At 37.0% G+C, this 15,181-nt stretch overlaps 4 protein-coding genes across 5 annotated transcripts; 2 read left to right on the plus strand and 2 right to left on the minus strand.

Annotated features, from left to right (window-relative positions):
- Positions 1 to 291: 291 nt before the first annotated feature.
- LOC110847945 (protein white) lies at positions 292 to 5,272 on the minus strand. 2 transcript variants are annotated; one of them, XM_022094995.2, is made up of 18 exons: positions 4,705 to 5,272; positions 4,021 to 4,125; positions 3,826 to 3,955; positions 3,710 to 3,760; positions 3,480 to 3,619; positions 3,287 to 3,406; positions 3,124 to 3,207; positions 2,872 to 2,886; positions 2,714 to 2,785; positions 2,480 to 2,646; positions 2,255 to 2,405; positions 2,024 to 2,173; positions 1,916 to 1,945; positions 1,699 to 1,830; positions 1,401 to 1,629; positions 1,229 to 1,334; positions 970 to 1,141; positions 292 to 522 (listed from the first exon to the last, which is right to left on the minus strand). In XM_022094995.2, exons 1-18 carry the CDS (start codon positions 4,768 to 4,770, stop codon positions 421 to 423), a joined length of 2,022 nt encoding a protein of 673 aa, XP_021950687.1. In that variant the 5' UTR covers positions 4,771 to 5,272; the 3' UTR covers positions 292 to 420. The 2 variants fall into 2 exon arrangements, with proteins under 2 accessions (XP_021950687.1, XP_035705825.1); XM_035849932.1 differs by lacking the exon at positions 4,705 to 5,272 and adding an exon at positions 4,196 to 4,465.
- A 151-nt stretch (positions 5,273 to 5,423) lies between these two features.
- LOC110845952 (methylmalonyl-CoA mutase, mitochondrial) lies at positions 5,424 to 15,179 on the minus strand. Its single transcript, XM_022092510.2, has 22 exons — positions 14,979 to 15,179; positions 14,515 to 14,675; positions 14,378 to 14,444; positions 14,117 to 14,302; positions 13,949 to 14,038; positions 13,849 to 13,870; positions 13,663 to 13,778; positions 13,575 to 13,597; positions 11,104 to 11,161; positions 10,897 to 11,046; positions 10,578 to 10,822; positions 10,408 to 10,487; positions 10,237 to 10,338; positions 9,985 to 10,056; positions 9,645 to 9,907; positions 9,411 to 9,506; positions 9,254 to 9,340; positions 9,152 to 9,180; positions 9,016 to 9,053; positions 8,684 to 8,782; positions 5,772 to 5,882; positions 5,424 to 5,695 (listed from the first exon to the last, which is right to left on the minus strand). Exons 1-22 carry the CDS (start codon positions 15,033 to 15,035, stop codon positions 5,613 to 5,615), a joined length of 2,235 nt encoding a protein of 744 aa, XP_021948202.1. The 5' UTR covers positions 15,036 to 15,179; the 3' UTR covers positions 5,424 to 5,612.
- On the plus strand, positions 5,969 to 9,414 carry LOC110845953. The gene is made up of 7 exons (XM_022092511.2): positions 5,969 to 6,218; positions 6,278 to 6,516; positions 6,596 to 6,707; positions 6,768 to 6,895; positions 6,962 to 7,792; positions 7,860 to 8,170; positions 8,237 to 9,414. Exons 1-7 carry the CDS (start codon positions 6,092 to 6,094, stop codon positions 8,637 to 8,639), a joined length of 2,151 nt encoding a protein of 716 aa, XP_021948203.1. The 5' UTR covers positions 5,969 to 6,091; the 3' UTR covers positions 8,640 to 9,414.
- LOC110845954 lies at positions 11,247 to 13,644 on the plus strand. Its single transcript, XM_022092514.2, has 5 exons — positions 11,247 to 11,475; positions 11,556 to 11,896; positions 11,969 to 12,298; positions 12,372 to 12,715; positions 12,784 to 13,644. Exons 1-5 carry the CDS (start codon positions 11,351 to 11,353, stop codon positions 13,534 to 13,536), a joined length of 1,893 nt encoding a protein of 630 aa, XP_021948206.1. The 5' UTR covers positions 11,247 to 11,350; the 3' UTR covers positions 13,537 to 13,644.
- Positions 15,180 to 15,181: the final 2 nt, after the last annotated feature.

The following is a 15,181-nucleotide window of genomic DNA, read 5'->3' on the forward strand; positions in this document are numbered from 1 at the left end:
TGTTAATCAATGACTTAGGACCTAATCACAGCATAAAACATCATCCAAGTCAAACTGGTCTGGAATTGTTTGCTGACATTCTCTCGAATAGCCAAATACAGTTAAATTGCGTCTGTCTGGTTTAAACTTTATTAGTTCTTCGTGAATAAATAAATCAAAGATACTTCGTTAATTTGAATATCATAGCTAATGCGTTTTAGACGTAATATAAACATTTTGTAACATCAGAAGCATAACTTTAGGTCATTTGAGATTCATATGAGATTTTTGAAAATATAAATCACACGAAAGTATTAAAAATCACATTTATTATTTCTCATTTTTGTCAACTTACAACTTTTTAAGATTGCCAAAATCACCATGATTGAGAGCATTAATTTACAGTGGGGCATTTAAATAATATACCAAAATAATAAATATTCAGGTCTTCCTGTAAGTCTTAGCCAATAGGGCGATGAAGGCAATGACCCTGTAACCGATTAGCAAGGCGACTAAACTGACAATGTCTATTGTCAAGTTATCCTGGAAAATAAAGTAATCATATAGAAATGTGAAAAAATTATAGAAAGTTTTTAATTGAATGGAGCAAACTTTGTCGCCATTAATTATGTGAGTCAAGCATCTTTAAACAAAAATATTTTTCGTTTGACAGGTTCCAGTTTAGCAGGTTCAAGTCAAAGAAACTGGATATTTTGATCTGATCACATTCACATGTACATCAGTCTCACCTCCGTTAAATTGAATAAACTAGTGTGTTAAACTTCTAATTAACTACTATAAAAAACTTGTCTTTTGAGCTGGTAGAGTTATAAAATTGATGACAGGATATCATCGACACTCTGCTAAACCATCATGCAGTCTATAAACATTTGACTGGTTTTCAGGCATCGACTTTAACTTAATCAATTTTAATCTTGATTTTCAAAGTTTGCTATGCATTGTACGGCTTGTACGAGTATAAAATCTTACTTTCTCAAAGTTCAGAGTTTCCAAAATTACATCTCCATTTCTCGGACACGTTAAATTTGAAACATCACATTTAATGTCATCCACACCTCTCCATTGGTTTATGGCTAGAGCTTCATTTCCGTAATTGAACCAACTTAGATATCTCAGCCAAACAAAGTATACTGGTATAGAACTATTCAATAGAAACATTTTAAAGTTCCGTGTAATCGTAGTTCTTGATAATTCCTGTACTTATGTACTTATTATGTACATAAATTACCCTTTGTTTAAGAAGAATCCCCCAAACAGCATGAAGGGGATAATTAATGGAGGGGCTAAACTTAATGCCATCGTCACAGAGCCGCTGATGCAGGATATCATGTAACCTATAATGTCAAAAAAGTTGCGATAAATCGGGTGAAAATAAATACACTGCCAAGATTGTTTTTTACCAAATGAACATGCAACATTTGCTACGAGAACTACCACGAGACAGGCGATTAAGAAACGGTCGAAGTCTGGATTAAACCCCACCATGTAATACGTAATTGATATAAAGCCGAAAGGGAAGAGAATGTAGAGTGGCACTTCCGCTAGCGTTTTCGACAAAAAGTAGACATCAGTCCGATACATGCCATTAAAATGTTCACGTAAAAATATTGGTAACTCCACACAGAACACCTACGAACAAAATCATTCAGAGCTTCAGAGGACATCTATTTATTTGATTTGAGTTTGGATTCAGCTTACGTTAATCACAGCAAACACATTTTGGAAAGTCATGTTTGTGAGGAAAAGAAAAAGAGCACCGTTCAAATTCATTACGCCTTTTTGATCCAATTCTTGGCCAAAATATATGGCACCTAGAATGAGGGCAATTACCTGAATTGCAAAGTACATAGTAAAGTGGGTTTGAGAAATGGATAAAACACTGGTTGTTTGTTATGTAGTTAAAATTTGTAAATACCAAAGTCTGGATTAGCCGTACTCGTATAACCTATATAAAATCGGCAATATTAGTGTCAGTGGCGTTTCAATCAATTGTTCATAATTTTGACTATGATTTAAATAGTACCATTGGCTCCTTAATCATAGACATCCAACTACGCCATAGAACTGCTCGAAATTGTGCCACCCAAGATGCTTTATATGGAGAACGACTTTTCATGGCTGCTTGCATTTCAAAAAACTCCACGTTTTGAGGTGGAATTTCTTCTACACTAGTCTGTAGAGTAACAATAATTATGTATCTACATAAATAAAATATATACGCATGTACACCCACATGTAAATACGTATGCATTACCTTAATTGCTCGTGCAGTATCACTAGAATCGAAAGAGTTGCAGATTTGTCTCACATTTTTTAAACATTCCTCTTCGATTCCAGATTGAATCGCCAGTGTTTGAATAAAAAAATCTGCTGGATTATAATTTGGAGGGCAGGGATATCCTTGACTAATAAAAACGACAGCAATTTAGGACCAAAATTGGCATCAACGTTATTATAACATTTCGCAGTATTCACCCACAGTTTAAAGAATTCAACAGCTTCCTTGGCATCTCCTAAAAATGCACTTCTGCCTTCCGCCATTAGTAAAACTCTGTCAAACATTGCGTACACTTCAGATGACGGTTGATGGATTGTGCAGATTATTGTTTTTCCTTTACTTGCCATTTCTTTCAGTAATTCGATAACCTAATTAAATTTATCTGCATATAGGATTGTTGTTATGAAATTATATATCAATAATGGAGTTTAGTACATTCGAAGCCATATAAGAATCTAGCCCGCTGGTAACCTCATCACAGAACCATAATTGGCAGTCTGTTAATACCTAGAAATCCATCAAAACAGTCGAATACTACAATTTATTCATCTGAAGTCCAGGACGACTTATGTGATATATATATACGTTGCTACCTCAGATGCGAAGGCCTGAAAAAATATAAAATAAGCCAGTAAGGTTACGCAGTTTATAATTAACTACTTTGAACTGCTAATATAATCACTAGTAAATATAATCAATGTGATTATTCATTATGATGATTATCGCCCCCTTTGAAGATTAATGATGTTGGGTCTCATAGACTAAAGAATATTACTACCAAAGTGTGCGATAATTATGCTAATTTGTTTAGTAAAACTATAATTATGTATAATTTGATAATATACCAATCTTTTCATTTCTCCTCCGGAAATGCCTTTCACTCGTCCTGGCATACCAATTATTGTCTCAGCACATTTTGTAAGCCCCAACTGCCACAAGTTTGGAAATTATTAGTTTAATATTTCATAGTCTTCTCTGCAATAATAAATGCCACACATGAAGGATTACCTCTTGAATAACGCTGTCTACCCTTTGCATCCTCTGTTTGTAGGTCAGGTGTTTATCCATTCTGACTAGAGCCGTGAACACGAGGTGCTCTCTCACGGTCAATGTTGAGATAAACAGATCCTGAATCATAATAGATACAGCCAGTTATTGTCGCAGATACTTTTATTCAAATATAACAATGGACATGGTATACTTCTTGTTGCACATAAGCGGAAACGGATGTGATTATGTCTGGAGACACAGCCACGCCATTGATCTTTATTTCTCCGCTCATTTTGAGCTTGCCAGTGTTTCTAAAGGTCAATTGGTTCAATAATGTTGTTTTTCCAGCACCTGAATCATGTGGGGTCAAAATCCTTTAAGGTTCGGCTATTTTAGTGCTGTCAGTATGTTAGTTATTGCTAGTTATAAGGTAATATGCACCTGAAGCGCCCATAATGGCCAACAGTTCACCAGGTCGAACGATCCCAGTTACTAAAAAAACCCAATTTTAAATTCTTATCCTCATTTCAACAGTCTTATCTTTACGAACAACTAACCATTTCTAAGAATTTGCTTTGAAACCACTCCGTTCTTCTTCCTGTTAAAACAGTTGAAGATACCACTTTCCATATCGACATCATTTTTTTCATTCCCATTTTGACTGCCCGAACCTACCCACACATTTACCTAAAAAAATAATAAAAATCCAAGTCCTTCTAGATCTCGTTTTGTATCAAGAGGTCTAATTTTACATTATTCCAGGTGTATGTGATAGGCTCTGTGATTGTCAATTTCCCGTCGCCTTGATTGCCAGAGAAGGTTGTAGAGAACGGGACAATTGTAGGGTTAAGCGTGTCCTGGTGAAAATTTTTTAGAATTAGACAACTTTTACCTCTTAATATATATTTTAGCAGAACTAATCCAAACCTTGTCTTCCTGATACATGGTAAAATAAAATGCTTGTTTTGGAAAATTTTAATATCTTGACAATTTTTATCAGATATATGAAATACAGACCGAACAGTCCGAGAAATTGAAAATTGTGGCGATCTACATTTATATATACGTAGCAATACCAATGTAAAAGTGGTAGTATGAAAAATTGCATGCAAATCACTCGGTGGACGTTGTAACTCACAACCATGAAAGAATCGATATTCAATAAGGTTATATACGCACGCACACCAACCCGGCAGCACTAATGCAATCACGAGAACGTGTAGCATAATCTAGTCATGTGCAATGGTTATCTTTTTTATCAAAAGTACAAAGTAATTTGCTAATTGGCTGTGAAAAGATTACAATTTATCGTGACACTGACGTGGTCTATAGTATAAATGTACTCATAAATGTGAGTACATTCATACTATAGACTACTGTGAGTATCACCAATAAGCCCATTTATTACACTAATTATAGAGATCCTACAACTTTACCTTATTTGAAGTGTATCCCGTAAATTTGCCTTTATTCAATAAGCACGTTTTCTCATTGATGTCCATTTTTATCAACAGTACTGTGCGTATGTATCGTTTATAGGATTTGCCTTCACAATTAAAACTGGAGTTCAACGGGTAGATTTAATTTATGCATAGTAAATAAATACATACTTATGCGTTTGATACTTAAACAGTAGCAATTTTAAATTGATGAATTTCTCACTGCACTATTATTTAGCATAATTTATCACTCAACACAAGCTAATATTTACTTGCTAGAACTACTGTATGAGGGTTCGTTTGTCCCTGAGATGTTTACATGCACTAAATTTTCATGGAAAGAGATTCAACGAACTGTAAACATAACTTATCCAAACATACATACTTCTTTGGTTTAAGAGTTTCCATATACCAACTATCTTGTCACAAAACAATTACAGCCTGGCCACTTCGATCAGTTGTATTGATTTGATCTATTTTGTGTCATCTCAATGTAAGAGCTCTAGTTGTTGGTGATACCTTTCTATTATGCAATTCTGAAACTGATGAAATGACACTTTCTGCTGCCTGTCTGAGATCCAGATTACAAAATTGATAGCTATAGAAGTCTAGGAAAACGCGTTTAGTTATGTGAACAGGTTTGCAGCAAAATCTTAAGCAAACCACCTGTCAACTATTGCCCGGAAGAAAAAAACATGATCTATAAAAAGCATAACTTTAATTATTATAGGTTAGCTTTTTATTACCATTTACATTTATATATAATAAAATATAATGCTCTCGTTAATTCGAATGTCATATTTTGAACAGTCTATTTCGTTTTTACATTAATATAACTTTCACGAGTCTTACGGATTGGTTATTTTCGGATCTGCAGTTACATATATGTATGTATTACTACTTATTTATTTATTATGCATAACTTGTTTCTCCAATTTTCCCATGATGAGATTGACAACTTGCAATGCAGCGACTGGGATTTTAGTTCCTATAAATATAACACAATTATATGTACGGAGCTATTTGTAATTAATAAGTATCAGTATAAAATATAGTATTCAAACCTGGTCCAAATACACAACATACGCCTGCTTTATATAGCATGTCATAGTCTTGGGGTGGAATTACTCCCCCACACACGACGAGAATGTCCTCTCGGCCTTTACGTTTCAAGGCTGTAAATTGAAAAATATATTATTATTATTTGCATTATCTAAAACACTGTGATGGTTCAATTACTTCAACTTATGGGGCAGCTTTAGATAATGATATGCAAGTGGCAGAATGAATGGCAATCTCGGCTATTTCTTTGTACGAAGTCATTCACTAGGTTCAAATTCACAGTTTCCGTTTTGTTAAGCATTTCTTAAATAATTAATTAAATATGAAACCAGCCACATCTTCATCCAGTAAAACCACACCTTCTCCATCTGCATCTCCACCCATTAAAAGAAAAAAAGTGCAAAGTGGGACGGAATCCCAAAGGAAAGGATGTACGCTTCTTCTCACAGGTAAGTATTTATGCATGCATATTATTATTATGTAACACTGATTATTAATAATTGTGCAGGTTTGGCAAAATCTGGAAAATCTTCAATTTCCAATGAGCTAACCCAGATGCTAAAAAACAGTGGCAATCCTGTCAAACAACTTGACGGAAAAAAGATGAGAGGTGGACTCTGCAAAGAGTTGGATTTGGGCCAACCCCACCATCGTTCTTCTTTTGTTCATTTGGTCAGTGAAGCTGCCAAATTATTTACAGAGGAAGGCTTCATCACTATAATTAGCATTGTTGCTCCCCTTTCACAAGTAAATATATGATATGCTCATAAATTTGTGGAATGAAACTTGTGCAAATCATAAAAGTTCAAATTGTATCATTTTGCAGGATAGAGAGAAAGCACGACTTTCCCACCAAGAGTCCAATTTGGCATTTCTCGACGTTTTTGTGGATCGTCCCAAAGAGGAATGCGAGAGATTAACTGGATTATTGAGAAATGGTAAGTAAAATGGTAAATGAGCCATTCCTTTCAATATGTGATTTTCATTCTGTTTCATAGGTTTAAACATTGGTGCACCTATTGATGCCAATTACGAAGCCCCCACATCTGCTGATCTCCATCTGAAACCAAGCGGGAGAAGCACTGCATCGATGTGCAAGGAGATAGTTGACACTCTTATAGCAAACGTGAGTGAAAGAAACAATGCAACCTCTCATTTTATGACCTCATTTTCATGAACTATTTTTTTGTAGAATATAATTCCACAACCACACATTCCACTTATGCTCCCACCACCTTCTCCTACTTCTCATATGCAACCAAGTCCTTCTCCATCGTCAAATTATGACGCTTCATCCACTGCAGAGGATGATGATGACGATGAATATGATGGAAATGTCAGCAACGTCAAGTTCAAGTTGCCGCAAAAGAAATCGGCACTACTTGCAATCTTCAACTACTGCAAAGGAGAAATTATCAGGAGGAGAAAGTTACAAAATAACCATGCAGAATTGAAGGACGAAGATGTGGACAAGGATCCAATGTTTCTCATCATCATGAATGAATGGAAGAGCCATTATGAGACAAATGTTGGTGAAGAAAGGTTCTTCCCCGTCCTTATTCCTCAACCAGCAAAGAAAAAAAAAGCTACATCCACAACTACTCCAAAGAAAGGCACCAAGACGCCAGTAAAAGAGAAACAGGATGAATTTATTCCTTTTTACTGGGACGGAGAAACCATCAAGTTTGGAAAAATAGGCCCAAAACAAGCATTTCCTCCTCAAACGAAATGTCGACATTGTTGGCAGGACACAAGACATTGCAAAACCATTGGTACAAGCAATTTACATTTTGCAGTATTGCAAGATAATCATGCATCAGTGACCACCGTCATGATGCAACAGCAGCTACGGAATAAACAGGAGTGGACAAACGATTTAGTAAGAAAAATTGGGACTTCATCTAATATGACACTTTTACTCAAATATTTGGACACTCACCCTAACACTCTTTTCACTGAGAAATACGCCAAATCCCTTACGACATCTTCATTGGAAAGGTTGCCAATAATACATACTGTCAAAGTGAGTTGTTTCTAATTAGTCATTATTATTATGCACACACTTAATGAGTGTAATGTTATGTTGCTAGTTATCCACTGCCTTAATCTGCCTCGTCCGTAACTTGAAGAGATTAGAAGATGTAACCCTCATTCAACCCCATGAACTACTTCAAAGTCGAATCGACATGAAGTCTGCTAATTTGGATGTGATTGAGCGAACATTAAATGAAAACGGCATTACTTTTACCGTGAGTGATGATGAAACTCAACCACCATTGATGAATGAAGATGTTTTCTCCTGGGGTTTACCCTACGTGTATTGTGGAAATGAGCCTGATAGTACAATCAGTATCGGATTGAAAGTTGCAACTGGTGGTTCAGTTGGAAGTGATTATACCCAGTAAGACCAAATTCATATAACAAAGCTACATATTGCACAGTAATAATTGCTAGTTTTGTATTACAGTAGCGATGCTTTCTCTGCCGGAATTCTGTACCAAACTCCATTGACCCCTACTCAAGTCGAAATTGCAGATTTCGTCGCCCCTACTACTCCTCGAGATACGTGGACCTCTCAACAAGTAACACTTGTTGATGCGAAACCGGCTCTTCGGGAAAAAGTTGCGGCTGATTGTAAGAGGAAGGAAGCATTAGGAATTACAGCTCTTTTGATTGCACAAATGAAAGGCGAATCCCGTGATGGCATCTCTATTATTCGGAACAACCAACACTATGAGCATATCAATACTGCAGAAGAGGGAGATCTTTTGTACATACAACAAGTGTTCAAATTCTTAACAGGCCGTGCACTCTCTATTTCTACTACTAATTCAAATGATTTGAGTTTCAATGATGAATTTATTAATTGAGTCAGTACTTATTCTATGAATTGTTAATAAATGAAATCACATACCTTGGACAAGTTCAGGTACAAGAGTTCGATGACCGGCAGCAAGAGTTGACACGCCTACCACGTGTACGTCAGCGTCTACAGCTTGCTGAGCAACTTCATCTTTAAGTACATAGATAAAAGTATTAATATACTGTGTACAAGAATATGTTAATATATACAAAATTTAAGCTTGGAGGTTGAAAAGCTATTGATTCTGTAAGGATCAGTAGAAAACCAGCGAATTAATCTGCTGGACTAGGCCTAAAGTTATTATTAAAGGAATGCAAATAGTAGCTCATCATTGACGGTGTCTAAATTTCCGCTTATAAACCCCCAGATTTCATTAGGACTACCTGGCGTTTGAAACAGTGGACCAATATCAACATCAAACCTAAAAGTTAACGTAAACACCCATAATGATTTTAACCTCTGCAAATATGATATGTAAAATTTATAATGCTATAATTAAATAAAGTATTTTAATAGTACCCTAAATCCGCAAAACCAGTTGCAATGACCTAGAAATAGGAAGACTTAAATATAGTAATGAATATATCAAATATAACAAACTTGTATATTTTACTTCTGTACCTTAGCACCTCGGTCGTGCCCGTCTTGGCCCATTTTGGCAACAAGGATTCTAGGACGTCTCCCTTCAACATCTTGAAACTCATCAATCTATAAAACATAATGAAATCCAATTCATACTATGTATACCTAGGATTATATGCCAAATAAAATTATTTACCCGATTTGCAACTGTTTCTAGTTCTTTATGATTGCCGTGCTGCGACTTGTATGCGCCTGAAACTAAACTTCCTGAAGCAACGTGTCTTCCAAATACCTGAATAGAATTGAATATGTTCATTGTAATATTAAACTCCATAATCGGCCAACCAAGAGGAATTATATTTGTAGGATTCGATCAGATTATGATTAGATACGTATAATATAAATAGTTCATAAATGGAACTTGGTATACCTTCTCCATCGCTGAACTAATTTCACCCAAAGTGCATCTTGCTCGTGAAGCATCAACTGACGCAGCAAGTAAATTTCCATTGCCAGATTTTGAAATTTCTTGAATTTTCCTTAAACAATCGTTAACGGCATCCTGATTTCTCACACTTCGTAATTTTTCCAACTTGGCAACTTGAGATTTTAAAACTTCATTGTTGTCGATCATTCTAACATCAATTGGCTGTTCATCTTTGAGTTGATATTTGTTGACACCAACAATAACCTCTGGTGAATAGAATAATAAATACTGGAATCAGGGTTACTCAAGCTAATTTTCATTAATTACAGAATGAAGTATATACCTAGACCAGAGTCAATCATAGCTTGTCGTTTGGCTGCACATTCTTCAATTTTTAATTTGGGCCATCCTGACGCTGAAAAAGCAACGTTATTAATCGTAATTTTTCGGTCCACCTTTTCCATAACAAGAAAATCAGGCGATTATTGAATGTGTATTTTGGACTCTAAGCTGGCCTCAATGGCTCACCACACGAGAGCTTTGAATTTAACAATATTTAACCAACACATAGCTATTGAATAAAAAATGTACGCACCCACCGCCTTCGCCATGCCACCCATTTCTTCGACTTCGTCCACAATTTGTTTAGCCTTTTGATATACTTCTTCAGTCAGAGATTCCATCATAAAACTTCCAGCTAGAATAGAGGATTATGAAGTCGGCATATATTTAAAAACGTACGTGATTACTATACAAATATGTATACCCCAAGGATCAATCACTGCAGGAATTCCAGTTTCTTCTTGCAGAATGATTTGAGTATTTCTGGCAATTCTAGCCGAGAATCTGAGAAGACATAACCAAGGGCATAAGGACACAATTGCTAGAATAATACACTGATTCTAATACTGCAAAGTTGTCTAATTATTGGTTTACTTGGACGGGAGTGCCAACGCTTCATCAAATGCATTAGTGTGAAGGCTTTGTGTTCCACCGAATACAGCAGCCATAGCTTCAACAGTCGTCCGTACAATATTGTTATAAGGATCCTGCTCAGTAAGTGACCATCCTGAAGTTTGACAATGTGTTCGGAGCATTGTAGATTTATCACTTTTTGGAGAAAAATTATCTCTGATGCGTTCAGCCCATAATCTTCGAGCAGCTCTCATTTTAGCAATTTCCTAGTACGGAAATAATTTGATATTCAAAATAATGTAATTTGAGCCTATCTAGGGGACAAGACAACTTTACATACCATATAAAAGTTCATTCCAATTCCCCAAAAGAAAGATAATCTTGGGGCAAATTCGTCAATGGTAAGCCCCGCTTTTAATCCAGTTCTACAGTATTCTAATCCATCGGCAATGGTAAATGCCATCTCCAGCGTAGCAGTGGCTCCAGCTTCCTGCATAGATGAATTGAAATCAGGCTTCAATTAATACATAATAACTACTTGTTTTACCTGCATATGATATCCGGATATGCTGATTGAATTAAACTTTGGCATGTGTTTTGATACCCTAGAGTAAGGGAGAACAAAGAATCGCACATTAATCACGGTGAAATACTCACATTTCCCCGAGTCACCCACGGTGAAAATTTTGCAACAATTTACTGCATATGTAATCCTCTTTTACTACTTCTCACACAGCAGCAGCAACAACTTAATTTTTTTAAACACTTTGTATTTTTGTTTTGTTTGGATAACAATGGAGGGGGACGAGTCATTTTCGGACAAAGACGTCCCAACGCGGAGGACGAAACCAAAGGTGGTTAAGAAGAAGGCGAAATTAGTGGAAGCTGGTCCAACTAAGTCTGCTGCTAAATCTAAGCCGTTAGTTTTTAGTTTCCTCCTCCTCCTCCCCCTACTTTGTATTTAATATTTACTCAATATTTTTATTTCTTTGTTTTTAGTGACACCGGAAAAACTGCTACACCCGCCGATGAGCCTAAACATTTGGTCGTGGAGACTACGAGAGCCGCAGACTGTGCCGAAGGGGAATTAAATCCCCGTGGAACGGAGGATAAGGAGAAGAGAAAGTCAGTCACCACTACAAGTTCTGCTCGTGAAGACCAGACTTTCCAACCCGTCCCGTGGTCTTACATTTCTGATGAGGAGGAGATGGAAGTGGGGGAGGAAGAAATGCGACTCAGGGATGGGAGGGGGATTATTCCTAGAGATGTGGATTTGGCTGAAGAGTTCCAAATAAAGTACGTGGGTTCGTCGAATGCGAGACTTGGCACAACTGTCAAAGGTAAAATAATAATTACCACTTGCATGATAATGATTAGCGCACACTATATAATAATATGATCATGTTATATAGGTGAAGGGGTCGATCAAATAAAAAAGACGATTCTGCGGTTAGTTGGGCTAGTTCCGGATGAAACCACTCCGTCTGACCTCGATGTTTTTGAAGCGTCCCCACAACTAGTCTTGAGCCAAGAGGAACAGGGATTGACCAGTGGACAGAGGGAGACTCTCTTCCAGGAGATTTTCCGCAGAGGAGGTCGTGTTGATGTCGAAGACAAACCGGGATGGTTTTTAATTATTCACAAGGCCCCCACCACCGGGTTAATTCATTTGTGTTTGGAGATGGCTCATAAATCTAGAGGAGCATCGATCTATGTAGCTATAAGACTTTGTACGAAACCAAGTAAGTATAGTTAAGGTGGAATGTGTTCTATCTGTGATATATATTTAAATAAGGTGTCATTCTCATTAATCAGAATGTTACCAGTACAACCAAACTCTCTCAAGTGATGTATTCCCCAAGTGTATCCAACATCAACCCAATCCTATTTATACCGTGATGAAAGTTACTGATTACAATCGAAGGGACGTGTTGGTGATTTTTCACTTGAAGTTCGTAAGTTCTGTAGCGTCAAATGCGTCCAATCAGAAGAAAGATGAAGAGACTGAAATGCAGATTAATCTCATATGCTCCGGTCAACCGTCGTGGAAAAATTATTGTGCGACGGAGGATCTAAAAACTCGACCAATCCCCAGATCTATATCTAGACACCACTTTAACAACGAAAGCGAGGCTCTAAGGATGCTGTCATTTGAATCGGTTAGTGAAATTGTGTGAAGCATAATGTCTTGAGTAATGATTTCATCATTAATATTTTGCATTTATAGACCATTGGCATGTTTATGAAACTCGCCTCCGGATCTCAGCCCATCATCAACTTGGATGATGTCATCCCCTTGTGTTACGGAATGGAGGGTGAGATCGATGCGCGACTAAAGGAGTTGGGGATGGAGCTCAAGATTCGTCGCCACTTAACACTGGCGGAGAAAAAGAAGGTCAAGTACCCATTTCCGGGAGAGTATGTTCTTGGAAGAGCAGCAGCAGCAAACCAACAACCGGAGAAAGGGAAGACCTTTTTTTATACCATCATGAGTTGCGATATGTGGTATTTTGGCTGGACCAACACCCCCGATTTCAAGAATCGCTTAGTGTTAGTAGGGGGGACTGATGGTGCTAGGGAGTACAAACGCATTACAGAGAAGAGACAGAAAGATAGAGAGTTAGAGATAGGGGGACTGCAACAAAGAGATAGAGAGTTAGGTAGAGCAGAGGAGTTATGTATCTATCCACCCCCACTTAAGGCTCCTACCATGACCCCCTACCTTCTCGCCAACTGTGAGGATGATGATAAGAAGGCCATGAAGACCAAGACCATCGAAGCTAAGATGATAATAGCTGGATATGTTGCATATTTGTTGGGATTTCGTAATCCTATTCGTCCTAATTCTGATGTAGGTTATTCTACTAATAAGTGTGTTTTTATTAGTTTAGTTGATTCTAATTCTTGGGGCGAGATTTGTGAATTTGTCAAGTTATTCTGGGGGTTTGAACCAATGTTGAAAAAATATGAGAGAAATTGAATTATGTTATTAAATAAAAATTATACGGAATAATTTACCAGCTAAAGATGTCGCCAATAATCTAATAAAATTAATGGTTGATTGCAACAAAATTATATTAATTAAAAATATGTAGTACCGACTTACTTTCATTGATGGTTCTGGTGGATATATATACGTGTTTCGGACCATAAATTCTTTAAGAATATCATTTTGGATTGTTCCTGCTAGTTGTTCCGGTTTCACTCCTTGCTCTTCTGCAGCTAAATTGTAAAACGAGAAGATTTTATGTATACGTTATAATAAATTAATATTCTATCCACCATTACTTACCAACGATAAACATGGCCAGCACCTTATTTAAATAACAGCACCATTAGTACTTTATTATGACTTAGGATTAGTATTGTGTCATTTAACTTTGTCTCCTTACTGGAATAACTGCACCATTCATAGTCATTGAAACTGACATCTTATCAAGGGGAATTCCGTCAAATAAGGTCTTCATATCTTCTACCGAGTCCTGCAATACCGTGGCCACTTATTTTTGCATACTCAGACTTTAATACATAAATTATCAAATTGTCTAACGAAAACGTACAATCGCAACGCCGGCCATTCCCACGTCGCCTTTCACCCTAGGGTTATCCGAGTCGTAGCCGCAATGGGTAGCCAAGTCAAAAGCAACGCTCAATCCCTGCTGTCCTGCTTTAATATTCTCCCTGTAAAATCGATTACTTTCTTCCACAGTTGAAAATCCAGCATATTGTCGGATTGTCCATGGTCGCTGCACATAAAAATTGCTAGAATTGTCATTTCAAGTAGTGACAACTAACTGTCTTATGATTTTCATTCTTTCTACCTGACTGTACATGGTGGGGTATGGACCTCTGGTGAATGGAAACTTTCCCGGAAGCTCTTTTCCCAAACTAATAAATACCAAGATAACACCATATATTATACCGATTAAATGGGTTTACATTCTAATTAATTTATTACTCTTTAGTGTCATCTTTGGTGTAGAGCGGCTTCACAACTACATCCTCGTACGTGTACCAAAGCAACGTCTCCGGGTCCTTTCCCTTAAGCTGTTTCTTTGCCAGGGTCGACCATTCAGGGTCCAAAGTCACTGCGTATGCTCTGGAGAGGATTCGAACATGCTAAAATTCACACCAACACAAAAATATAAATTAAGTAGTAATATATGGCAGAAATTGCAAATTTCATAATGGAGAAAGCAACTTTCACTTTATTCCGCATATACATATTCTATTAACAGCACTTGTACATATTATTAAAATTTCAGCAGGTCACGATGCAATATCAATTCTTACAACTAGTTATGTTATGACAAACATAATATTTACCCAGAATTTTAAAATCGTTCGCACGTGTTTGTCCCCCAATAAACAAATACTTTGTTGAAAACCCTTGCATGTTCAAGTTATTATGTGGTCAAGTACCTTTTTGCATGAGGAGAAGAGCCCTTTGCCAAGCAGGTGGGACGATGAGAGGACCATGATCCCTGGGTTATGTCACATCACCGTGGGAGAAAGCTTTCCCCGATGGAATCTCGTACTATTAAAGCAACTGCTGATGTGACGTCCTTGGGAAGTGGGGGCAGGTGAGACGCTTTCACCCCTTCACTCACGCACTCTCTGTGAGG

Source organism: Folsomia candida, unplaced genomic scaffold (genome assembly GCF_002217175.1).
Source record: "Folsomia candida strain VU population unplaced genomic scaffold, ASM221717v1 Fcan01_Sc003, whole genome shotgun sequence".
NCBI classification, from domain to species: Eukaryota; Metazoa; Arthropoda; class Collembola; order Entomobryomorpha; family Isotomidae; genus Folsomia; species Folsomia candida.